The sequence below is a fragment of the Heterocephalus glaber genome, unplaced genomic scaffold, assembly GCF_053883595.1.
Source record: "Heterocephalus glaber isolate CG9 unplaced genomic scaffold, H.glaber_assembly_v1.0 deba00001610, whole genome shotgun sequence".
Lineage (NCBI taxonomy): Eukaryota > Metazoa > Chordata > Mammalia > Rodentia > Bathyergidae > Heterocephalus > Heterocephalus glaber.
The window spans coordinates 37,476,556-37,488,965 of record NW_028258381.1 but is presented as its reverse complement, the minus strand read 5'-3'; the positions used below and the strand labels follow the sequence as shown (position 1 = coordinate 37,488,965).

At 44.6% G+C, this 12,410-nt stretch overlaps 1 protein-coding gene across 1 annotated transcript in view; it reads right to left on the bottom strand.

The window, feature by feature from the left end:
* Gna12 (G protein subunit alpha 12) overlaps positions 1 to 12,410 on the bottom strand; it is a 102,613-nt gene that overhangs the window by 3,963 nt on the left and 86,240 nt on the right. Inside the window, exon 3 of the mRNA XM_004840412.3 lies at positions 1,051 to 1,101. Coding sequence (XP_004840469.1) covers positions 1,051 to 1,101 — 51 coding nt within the window. The remainder of the gene's footprint in view (positions 1 to 1,050; positions 1,102 to 12,410) is intronic.

Below are 12,410 nucleotides of genomic sequence, written 5' to 3'. Positions count from 1 at the left end.
CTAAGATACCCCATAGGATGAGTGATCTAGTTACTTCAGTCAATAAATGAAGAGGAAAAAAAGGTGGGAGGAGAAAATAGATTAAAAGAAATTTAAGTGACACTGATCAATTGTGATAAATGGTCCCTACTAGGATGCTGATTCAAATTGTTTTTCTTAAAAAAAAAAGGCAGCAACATCACCAGGAAAACATTAATAAGGCAGCTGGGAAAAGTCTCAGAACCAGATATTGGTTGACAGGAAGGAACTGTTGCTAGTTTTTCAGGAGCTCAGGGGTATTGTGGCTGTGACTTTTAGAGTCTCATCTTTATTTTTTTTGGTACCGGGGATCGAACTCAGGTCCTTGTGCCTGCAAGGCAGGCGCCGGAACCACTGAGCTAAATCCCCAGCCCTAGAGTCTCATCTTTTAGTGAGCGATATGCTCTAGAACTCCAGTGTTGAAAGGGTGTGATGCTGGATCTGCCCTTGGGGGTCAGCAGGGCACAAGTGACCCTCACTTGGGATGCACTATACTACTTGTTTTTGGATTTGCTTGACTTTTCCATTAGGAACAAGTTACAGGAAACCCTCCATTGATGGAAGGACTCCTCTGTCCCCTCACAGTGATTTGGGGTAAGTCCTTCTCACAGAGCAATTTCTTTCTTTTTTTTCTTGGTTTTTTTTTTTTTTTGATGCAGGGTTTCACAATGTAGTTCAGGCTGGTCTTGAACTCACTATATAGCCCAGGCTGGCCTTGAACTCACAGTGATCTTCCTGCCCCAGCCTCCTAAGTGCTGGGATTACAGGTGTGCCCCACCATGTCCAGCATCATAGCACAATTTCTTTTTTTTTGGTACCGGGGATTGAACTCGTATAGCACAATTTCTTTCCTTCCACCTTGGACAAAATAGAGATCCAAGCAAGAGCATGACATTACGGTACTGTTCAGGGGAGCTGGAATAAACACACTGTCCCATTAGCATAGCCACAGCTCTTATTGCTTGCTTTGGTATCAACAGAAAGGTTTTCTAACCCTGGATGTCAGACAGGGGGATGGGGTGTGTTACTCACCAGTTGGCCGATCCGGTCCAAATTATCCAGGAAGTACTTCACTGATTCACCCTGTCACAGAGGATAAACATTCGACACTCAGTATGGATTAAGGGACCTGATTAAAAGGACTGAGTAGGGCAACAGCAAAGTTATTTTGCTGTGCAAACAGGAAAGCAAAGTAAAAAGACAGAGTGCACTTTAATTTTTAAAATTAAAAACACAGTTTTAAAAACAATGCTGTTTCTCTAGCTCCAACCTCGAGACTCAAAATCTGACTATCTTTCTCAAAGTTGCCTTGCCACATACAACCTGATGCCTGGTGGGTGCTGGGCACCAGGGCAGAACAGGGCCAGAACCAGGACCCTGGACATTGGCTTTAAAGATAGGAGATCCTGAAGAGAAGTGGCAAAAACCACCTATTTCCCAGTTTCTAGAGGTACTCCATTATGACTTCACATACTTACGATGGTCTGATTTACAGTATAGAATGAGGAGGATCTTTCATTTGCATGTTTGTGGTGGTCTGACCAGTCTTTCTCCTGGACTAAACACTGACACACACAGAGCCACATTCCACAGCCAGAGAGGCACCTTCAGGGTCACGCATGAGCCTGCTTGAGGAAATGAATGACTTCGTGCACTCATGGGGTGTGAGGAGTTGAGGGCCTCAAATGTGGACTTACATGGGGCCAAGTGTAGGGCAGGCAGGTGTGCCAGGCAAGCAAAAGCTCTCCATGGAAAGCAGGGTGCTGGACAGCAACTCCCACACAGGACAAGGGTGCTCTCTTCAAGAGGCCGCCCTGGGACCTTACTCTGAAAGATGGATCCTAATGAGGCTGGTCTTGAGTGTGATCATCACAGGGGTTTGTAGAACAAGTCACACTGCATCTTCTCATGCACATGGACAGAGGCCAGGCCACACACACACACAGATTTCTAAGAAGATTGTTGGAAGGGCACCAGATCACAGCTTGTGATTTCACAAGAAAAAGGACAAGGAGTGACAGGAACTACTAGCCCCGGGTGAGACTGTCTTTCCCTCCTCTCTGCCCCAGATGGCCCAAAGGAAGGACTGGAGAGCAATTTCCTTGAGTGAAGGGTCAGCCTTCCCACTGTGGAATGAAGGCCCTGGGGATGATTCTGTCTAGGGGATGAGAACACACAGACATTTCTCCCCTTCCAGCACGGATGCTAATCAGCAAGGTGGTTTCTTCCTCATGTCGATGTGCTGGAGCACGGGCTGCTTTGGTGGGGCCCTGCCCTGCAGTGGGTAAAGGCACGGGGTGCACGATGGAGTCCTTACCTGCCCAGGCTCCGCAGTATGGCCAACTGACCCCACGCCGCTCTTTCCCTCTGCACAAACCCTTCCACGTGAGGAACCATCACATAGACAGTGAAAGAGCTTGGCCCTTCCCGCCAGTGGCTCCAAGCCTTCCACCTTGGCACCACTGCCTGTCCCCCACATAGGCAGGAAGCAGCTGGTGGGCGGGGGTGGTGGTTGGATGCAGCGCATCTGACTCAGGAAGTCTTCCTTCCCCAAGATGCCTTGCTCTTCCAACTCCTGCCTTTCACTCTGGGCCTGGGGATGGTCAGGAGAGCTCAGCAAGCATCATGACATGTCCCTCACATGCCCTCCAGAATGTCCTGCAGGCAGGCTCACAGGGACAGCAGCTCTCCCGGCAGGGGTTTTAGCTGGTTGGACATTACAAGTCATAGCAATGCAGATGCCGTAGCCAATGTTCTTGCCACCACAAGATATGACGAGACTTGGGCACAAGTAAAACAAAAAGGGCCTCAGAGGACATAATCAAGGATAAAGGTAAATACAAAGTATTTAGATAGTAAGAGTATTTCCACAGTTTGCATTTAAATATCCCTACTGAGTTTGAAATCAGTGTCTTCTAACTATACTTTGAAACATATCAATGTTAATACAGAAAAATGTTTGTCTTTCTCCACCAAAATGGCCCACTCTCTCAGTTTGTTTTATTTCTTTGAATGCACATAAGTTATTTAAGGTTATTCTGTTTTAGAACCAGCCAACCATGGACTGAAACCTCTGAAACTAGAGCCAAATAAACCTCTCCTCCTTAAGTTGGGGGTGTCAGGTATTTTGTTCCAGTGATGGAAAAGTGACTCATCACACCCTCCTTCACAACAAGAAAACAAACAAACAAGCAAAAAGGAAAATCGACTACTTAAACACATCAGAGAACTGAGGTCACAGGGCAAACTGTTGCTCCCAAACTGGAAAGACAGGCAGGCAAACACAGAGAACTGAAGCTTAGTAGGAGCAGAGAGTATAGACAGAGCCAGCAACTGATATGTTCTATGCAGCTTTCAAGAAATACCAGAGCCATATTAGAAGACAAAAGAAAAACAACAACAAAACTCACTATAGCTTGAAGAGACAAAGCAAGCGTCAGAACAAGATTCACATATGGCAGAGGTTTAGAATGATCAGATTGGGAATTTGAAATAACTGAGGAGTATGTCAAGAATGCTAATGGTGGAGGCGACAACATGCCCAGACAGATGGAAATGTACGCAGGAGAGCCAGGAACTACAAAACAGAAGCACCCTGCAATGTATACATCAAGAGGGAATCACAAAGTAAAATAGAAAATACTTCGAGCTTAATGAAAATAGTAACATCAAAATTCCTGAGCTGTGGCTACTGTAGTCTTTAGAGAGGAAATCTGTACTTTCAAATGTTCTTGTTAGGAAAGATAAAGGATCTGAAGGTTTTACCTCAAGGGCTTAAAGCAGAGCAAGGTAAAGCAAAGGTGAGCCAAAGGGAGAGATGACAAGTTAGGAGCAGATACTCATGAGACGAAGGAGGACAGGGGAAGGGGGAAAATAAGAACCAAGAGAGATTATGTAAAGGTGCAAATTTCCAATGATGAATGTCATTATATTGTATACCTAAAATGTACCAGTAAAATTAATAAAAAATAATCTTCCCAAAAGGAAAACTTCAGGCCTAGATAGTTTCCTGGTGAATCCTATCAAATATTCAAAGAAGAAATAACGCTAATCTTATGCAAATTGTTTCCCAAAAAATCACAGAGGAAGAGAATTCTCACCACATTTTATTAGGCCAGCATAACCCTGATACCAAACTGACACTACTGAAAAAGGTAAATTGGATCCCAATATCCCTTTTGAGCATAATCTTAAGCAAAACCTCAGCAAATGCAATGCAACAATATAAAGGAGAGTACATCAGTAACATAGAATATGAACACTATTCTAACAAAATAAGGAAGAAAGGACATACGAACAGTTTAATGCATAAAAAAGGCACTTGAAAACATTGACATACATTCAAGGTTAAAAACTCCCATTGTGCACTACAAATAGGCTGGTGAAGGACAGCTGCACAAGACCTCCAGTTAGCATGTCATGAATGGTGAGGTGCGGAATGCCTTCCTCTAATGCTGGGGAACACAGGGGTGCCCACTGTACAGCTCTGGCCAACACTGCAAGGGCGCCCACAGGTGCAGAGCTGTGAGACAGCAGGTTGGCACACACACAAAGCAATCAAGGAGCGGTGGGGGGGAAGACTGGGAAGCAAGAGATGAAACTGAATTTGTAGGCTTCATAACTGCTCAAATAAAAAATCCTGAGAAATCTATAAAAGAGCTAGTGATAGAACCAGTAAGTGAGTTTAGCAAATTCAGAAGATACAAGGTCAATGTACAAAAATCAGGAGTATTTTTATATACTAGTAGTAGAAACAATAAAAAAAGAAGCAATTCCATTTATAACACCACTAAGAAACAAAATGTTTAGGGGTAACTTTTTTTTTTTTGCTACCAGGGATTGAATTCAGGACCTTTCACTTATGAGGCAGGGGTGGTGCCACTGAGCTAAACCCCCGGCCCTAGGGGTAACTTTTTTATTTGCTACACACTATGTATTCTGAAATATTTATAGATGCACAGGAAGTCCCAAAGATCATACACAATGGTTTCATGTACTTGTCACCTGTTTTTCCCAGGGTTACACCTCATAAACATACAGTACAATATCAAAACTAGAAACTGTGCACGTGTGTGTGTGTGTGTGTGTGTGTAACACACACACTGAGGGTGGAACCCAGTGCCTCAGGCATGCTAGACAAGTGCTCCCTCACTGAGCTACACCCTTAGGCACCTCCTCCCTTATACATTCTTTGTCACCATGCCTGGCAGAACCAGGGAGCTGACATTGGTGTAATGTGTGTCGAGACCCAGCACTGCAGCCCTGCAATCAGGACCCAGGGCCGTCCCATCACCAGGGCCTCTTGTTTTCTACTGGGGTAATGCTCTGCATACTGGGTTAGTACAGTTTTGAGGGTAGGCATGGGTCTTTTCAGTCTATATGTTTTCTTTTCATGTCAGGATCTTTTACAGAGCAAAAGTGTCAAATTGTGATGAAACCAAAACTATTTCTTAAAGATTTCTTTTTCTCTTACCAGCCACATTTTAGGTGTCATGTCTGAGAACTCTTCACCAAGTTCTGGGTCCCAAGGAGTTTCTACTATGTTATCTTCCCAGAGTTTCAGACTTCTACATTAAACTCTGTGAGTCAATTTTAGTCAGTTTGTATATAAGGTGTGAGATTTAGGCCACGGGTCAGTTTTCTTGCTTACAGATGCCACTGGTTGCAGCACCATCTGTTGAAAGGCACCCTTGTTTGGGACTGCTATGCCCCTCCATTAGAACCCAGCTGGCACAGCAAGCAGCTGTGCATGCGTCTGTTTCATGGACTCACATGGCCACCCCTTTGCCAGCCCACACAGGCCCTAGTGCTGCAACTCCACAGTAGCTCTACCCTCAGAAGAGGGCTCCCTCCCACTGTTCTCCTCTTTTCATTTTTTTTTTGGTGTGGCTATACCAGTGCCTTTCTAGGCAAATTTTAGCATAGTCATGTCTGTATCTACAGACCTGGAGAGATTTTGGTAGGAACAGTTGAATCTGCACACCAGTTTGGGAAGAAGTGACCTCTTTACAACACCAAGTTTTCCAATCCATGAACAAAGCACCGTGTTTTTCCTCATCATGTAGATCATCTGATTTTTTTTTTAAGAAAAAGTTTTATTGGGGCCGGGGATTTAGCTCAGTGGCACTGTGCCTGCCTTGTAAGCGCAAAGTCCTGAGTTCAATCCCTGGTACCAAAAAAAAAAAAGAAAAAGAAAAAGAAAAAGAAAAAAAGAAAGAGTTTTATTAGGAGTATTATTTGTGGGGCCGGGGATTTAGCTCAGTGGTTTGGCCGCCTGCTCTGCAAGTGCAAGGACCCAAGTTCAATCCCTGGTACCAAAAAAAAAAAAAAAAAAAAAAAAAAAAAAGAGTATTATTTACCTCCCCATCAGGTAGATCATCTGATTTAAATTTTTAAAAATTAAGTGCATATTTGTGATACACAGTAATTATATTCAACTTGGGGAATTGGTACATACACATACTGAACCTTGGTCATTTTTACTGTCCCTTCCCCAGATCACTTTCCTGTCTCTGATTTCTTTAGTCAGTGTTTAATAGTTTTCATCACACAAGTCTTGTACATGTTTTCTTACATTTACACCAACGTATTTCATTTTTTAAGCAACTTTTAGTGCTGTGGAATTTAAAATTTGTTTCCATATGTTTAGTAGTATATAGACATAAAAATTATTTTTTGTATATAGATCTGCTATGGCTTGTATCTAGATGTCCCCCCGGTGCCTCATGTACTAGTCATAAGTGGGGCAACCAGAATCGCTGAATGAATTCTACAATCAGAATCATGGAAAGAATTAAGTTTGTAAATTGATGTACCACTGTATTTTGTCTCAGCAACTATAAAAGTAACTAAGACAGATTTTATTATCAGAGAAGTAGGGTCATTGCTATGTCTGTACCTGACCATGTGGTTTAGGAGCATTTGGAACTGGTTTGGGGGAAGAGTTTAGAAAGGTTTGGAGTCGCCAGCTGAAGCAGTCCTAGGATGCTGTAAGCTGAACTTGATGGGAGATTCTAGTCAGTGCTCAGAAGACCAGAATGCTGATAGAAATGCATCTGGTAAAGACCAGGCTCAGGACATTTCAGTAAGAAACAAGGACTGCACTGGCTGTTGGACTCCAGACCATGTGTGCTATGCTTTGGCAGAAAATTTGTCTGCATTCTGCTCTTAACTAGAGACTGTGCTTGAGACTGAGATTAAGGCTGGTGGACCAATTAATCTGGCAGAAGAAATTTCAAGCCAGTCTAATGTTTAGGCAGTGGCATGGTTACTGCTGGGGGCTTTTAGCCAGATGTATGTTGAGAATCAAGAGCAAATGGCCTAGCAGAATGATTTAAAAAGTTTTTGAGTTTGGCCAGAAAGAAAGGTCTAGTAAAGTTGCACACTGCAAAGAGGGAGCAGAGAAGAACTTGGTTGCTAAGAAGAAACAGGACAATAGAAAAGATGGCCTGAGGATATCGTAACAACCAGCAGGATTCCACTCTTTATAGCTTCAAAATTGCAAAGGTGAAAGACTTTGCTTTGAGATGAGAGCCCCAGAGCATGATGTTCCAGAATGGTGGTGGCCTAGAGAATTTGTTCCTCCAGATTTGGTTCATAGCACTCAGCAATCCAGGACCTCAATCCCTACAGCCAAGAGAGAAGGAAGCCTGGCTGCTGCTCCAGCTGGTGGCAGACTCTGGCGTCATCCCTGTGGTGCTGGTTTTAGGTGCATGCAGAATGCAACAGTCATGGGATCAGGAAGGCTTCCATCCAGATTTCAGAAAAAGGCCTCAGGGGCCAGCCAGTGTGCCCCTGAGGGGCCAGTGTGTGAAGCTGTGAGTGTGAAGCCAAAGGTGCAGTGGAGACCCCAGAAGGTTGGAGAGGCCAGGAATGCAGATCATCTGAGGAAAACTGCAAGGAGTGAGCAGAACTGGGCCAAGAGAGAAGCTGTGGGAGCTACAACCACCAGCAATGCCATAGGAGGGGAGCCACTCAAGCCATTTGGAGTTCACAATTTGCCACAGATTGCCCACAGATTGCCAGGGACACTGGACCTGGAACTATGGGATCTAATGTTTGCCCTGCTGGATTTTGGACTTGATTTGCTTCCATTCCTTTCTACTCCCCTATTTGTACCTTTTGGAATGGGAATCCTTATTTTGTGCCATTATATGCTGGACACGTTTAACTTTCTTTCCATGTGTACAGGGGCCTGCAGCTAGGAGTTTGCCTTCAATCTCAGAGGAGACTTGGGACTTGGACTTTTCAGCAGTGCTGAAACTCTCAGGACTTCGGCAACTCTTAAGGGATGTGCAGTAGTCTTTTGGGGGCCAGGGTGGATTGTTATGGCTTGTATCTAGATGTCCCATCAAAGCCTCTCGTGCTCTTATGTGGGGCTTTTTGGAGCTGGCTGAATCTAGGGTGTGTGATACTAGGATTAAGGGTTTTGATAACTAAATGGCTTTAGCATATTTCTGCGTGTGGACAATGGAAGCCCTACCCTGATGTAGATGGCATCCATCATTTGGACTGAATATAAAGGGAGAGAGGGAAGCCAGGCTTGCTGCTGCTGCTTGCTGCCTTCTGGCTGCCTCGCCACAAACTGTTTCTCCTCTGAGATGTCCCTCTGTCATGCCGTCCTGCCTTGGAGCCAGCCAACTATGAACTGAAGCTTCTACAAACTATGAGCAAAAATAAACCCTTTCCTCCTTTTACTTTGGGTGTTGGGTATTTTGTCTCAGCAACTAGAAAACTAAGTAAGACAAGATCTCATATCCCCTTTAATAACCTTGCTAAATTAACTTACTGGTCTACAGCTTTCTTGGCGGGCTCCTTGGGGTTTTCCACCTCATCTGCTCACAGGAACAGTTTCACTTCTCCTTTTCAAATCTGTGCCTTACATTTCCTATAGGCTGAGGCCTTACTGCATTAGCTAACACAGGATTTTTTAAAATGTGAAAAACCTCCACTGAAACTATTGGGCACTTACACAAAAAATTCAAAACCTAAATAACTGATGTGATATGCCATGCTCATGAACCAGTGGAAGGGATCAACCCTTCTGAAGTCGATTTATAGACTCACTACAACCCCAAGGAAAATATTGATAAGTGTTCTGACAAGCTTGGGTTAAAATGTATCTTGTAAAATGATGCAGAATAACACAAACAATTCTACAAAGGAAGAACAAACTTTTTATTAGACCTGATTTTAAGACTTGTCGAGAAGCGACAGAGTTTGGTACTGGCAGAAGAAAAGACATACGAATCAACTGAATAGGAGCAATAGGCCAGAAAGTGCCTCACACATCTACGGCCGACTGAGTTTTGAAAAGTTGTCAGGGCAACTCAACACAGAAAGGAAATAGTGCTGAGAAACTGGAGATCTGTGGGGGCAAAACAACAAGAGAACATTGACCCTGACCGCATCATACACAGAACGAATTCAAGCTGGGGCCCAGATCTAAAGGTACAAACGAACTACAGACTTTCTAACAGAACACCTTTGTGATTTTCAGTAAGGAAAAAATTTCTCTGCTGCCAGAATGCCATGAAGAGCCTCAGTGACACACACCCTGGTACCGTTCCTTCCTTGTGTGGGAGGACCGTGTAGGTATTGTGGGACATCTTCCTGCAGCTGGGCTGCTTCAAGCCAGTCCTGGGAGGTAATCTTGGTGGGCCTGATCTAATTGTGCAATTCTTAAGAAGGCCTTTCTTGGTGGCTTGCAAGAAAGCAGAAAGCCATCCTGTGAGAGGAGGGCAGATGCCAAGGATCTGAAGGCAGCCTTTAGAGCCCAGAGTGGTCTTTGCTGGCAGCTACAAAGGAACAGGGACATCAATCATAGAACCACAAGAAAATGAATTCTGTCAGTCAGTGAGCACGGAGAGGACAGTAACGCCGAGATGAGAATGTGGCCGTAGATGATACCATATTGGGCCTGTGACACCCTCAGAGCAGAGGGCCCAGCCAACCCCCGGCACCAGGCTCTTGATCACACATGGTGACGGACACATCAAGTATGCAGCAACAGAAAACTAGTAGTTTCTTAGGGTGAAAAATCACGAACCGCAGGAGATAGTGTCACACTCTTGTGTGCACCCTCAACCCTGGGAGTCCCCTGCACTTCAAAGGTACCATCTGCTGAGTAAGTGGAAATGTGATTTTTTTCAGAGCTGACTCTTACTGCTAGCTTAGATATTTTTGTCTTTTGACAGCTGAGCAATTTCCTGACTTCTGTGGAGGGTCTTGGGCCTATCTAGGAAAGCTTGCTCCACACCAGAATAGCAATGATAATGAATGGCTCCCACCCCAGGTCCTGATTAACAGACTCCAAACACTGAAAACCCAATAGCCACCTGAGAAGCCTCTCTTAACCCCAGAATTAGTTATTAGTTAGCTTCAAAGGCATGGGATGAGTCAGCACCTGGCCTCTCCAGCTCTTTTTTTATTTTGGTACCAGGGATCGAACTCGGATCCTTGAGCTTGTGAGGCAGGTGGTGGAACCACTGAGCTAAATCCCCAGCCCTGGCCTCTCCAGCTCTTTATGGAAAGCCCCTGTAGTTTTACTACCTTGTTCCCAAATAAAACAAAGACAGGAAAACCAAAAAATAGCTCTCAAACTAGCAAAAATTATCATACTAGAGATGAAAACTGAGCATTTCAAACACCAAGAATATCCAAGCCTGTATCTAGCCAGCCTTTCAGTGACGATGTTCACAGTAAAAGAAGGTAAGAGGCAAACATCTTAGTATTATTGTGAAAACTATTTTAACCTTTTAGAGTTCTTGAAAGGGTCTCAGGGGCCCCAGAGCACACCTAGAGACCCCTGCTCTGGAGAGATAGCACATGTGGATGGCTGCCTTAAGGCAGGATTGCTTAGCACAAAGTGGAAGCCAACACTGTGCACCTCTACATTCAGCTGCAACCCCTCCACACCAGAGACCACAAGCAAAGGGTGAATGTGAGCACGTCCCTGCCGTGTACACACACACACACACACACACACACACACACACAGAGTCTCAAAATGTAACAGAAATGTAGCAGAAATTTTACACCATTCTTTACTTACAAGAACTTAAAAAACAGAATAGGGTGTAGTGGCAAGTGGCTGTAAGCCAAGCACTCTGTGAGGCTGAGGCAAAAAGACTGCAAGTTTGAGCCTAGCCTGGGCAACGCAGCCACTTCCAAGGCCAAATGAACAACAGAAAGGCCTGGGATGTAACTAGGTGTGAAGGCCCTGGGTTCAATCCCCAGTACCACAAATTAAAAAAGAAAAAGCAAAACTAAACACAATGCTAGTCATAAAAGTGAATACACACACATAGTGGTTCCTAAGTGCCTCACATTATTTATTGTTCCTCACAACATATAGGCAGGTATCATGGTTACCCCGCCTTACAGATGGTGGTGAGGACTGTGCCTGAGCAGCAAGTGATACACGGTTCCTTAGTTTACTGTTTAGGGATAAACAGGTGGCAAAGCTACAGTACAAGGAATCGTCCTCCAGCAACCAGAACGGTGGTCCCAGGTGGTGGCAAAGGTCCGCATAAGGCCCCACCAGTTCCCACTTTTGTTTTCAGCCTGAGTGGTACATCCTGATGTGTTTGGCTTGCTATTTTACATGCACACATGTTTTCAGATTTCCCTGCAATCATACAGGACATAAGATTATAGGATTCATGATTTTAAAAGAAGCAAAGAGACGAACACACAGTGAAGAGGATTAAAAACTGATCCTAAGGCCACACAGCTCCCTCCAAGCAGCTTCTCAGAGGTCACACACACTAAAACACCATCCTCTGCCTCTCTTCAAGCCCCATGTTCAGTGAGGCCCCTAGAAAGCTCAGCTCCTCTGCAGTTCACTGCTAAGGCCAGGAGCAACTAGCAGCTTTGTCAAATGACCATGAACACAGAAGGAGGATATATTTTTTTTAAACAACGGAAAGCTATCTAGTACCTTAAGATTGAGGAACTAAAGGTGAAAAACAAAACAAAAATACAAGGACCTCTGTTGCCAATATACAAATAGGGTACATGGAGGAAAGCAAAGTGAGCGTGTTGAGGTGTGTGTCTGCTGCCTGGCAGCTGTTTTCCTATTACTCCTGTCTCCACCTCAGGGAAGGAGGACAGAATGCGGAGGGATGACTTCAGAGAGCAGACTGCAAACTGCTCAGGCTCTCCAAGTGGGAGGGAGGTCACGTTTACCGAGATCATTTCCTAGCAGGCTGCTGTCCAACCCTACCTATGCCTGTTCTCCACCAAGCCCACAGTCAGGCCAGAATTCCAGGAAGCCCACTGTGAACCACAGGGCAAATCAAAGGAGCTGAAAATACCCTTGCACCTACTTGGCACAGGGCACAGTTTATTCTCTTCCGAGGGCATAAGGACAATGGCATGATGTCAGGTCT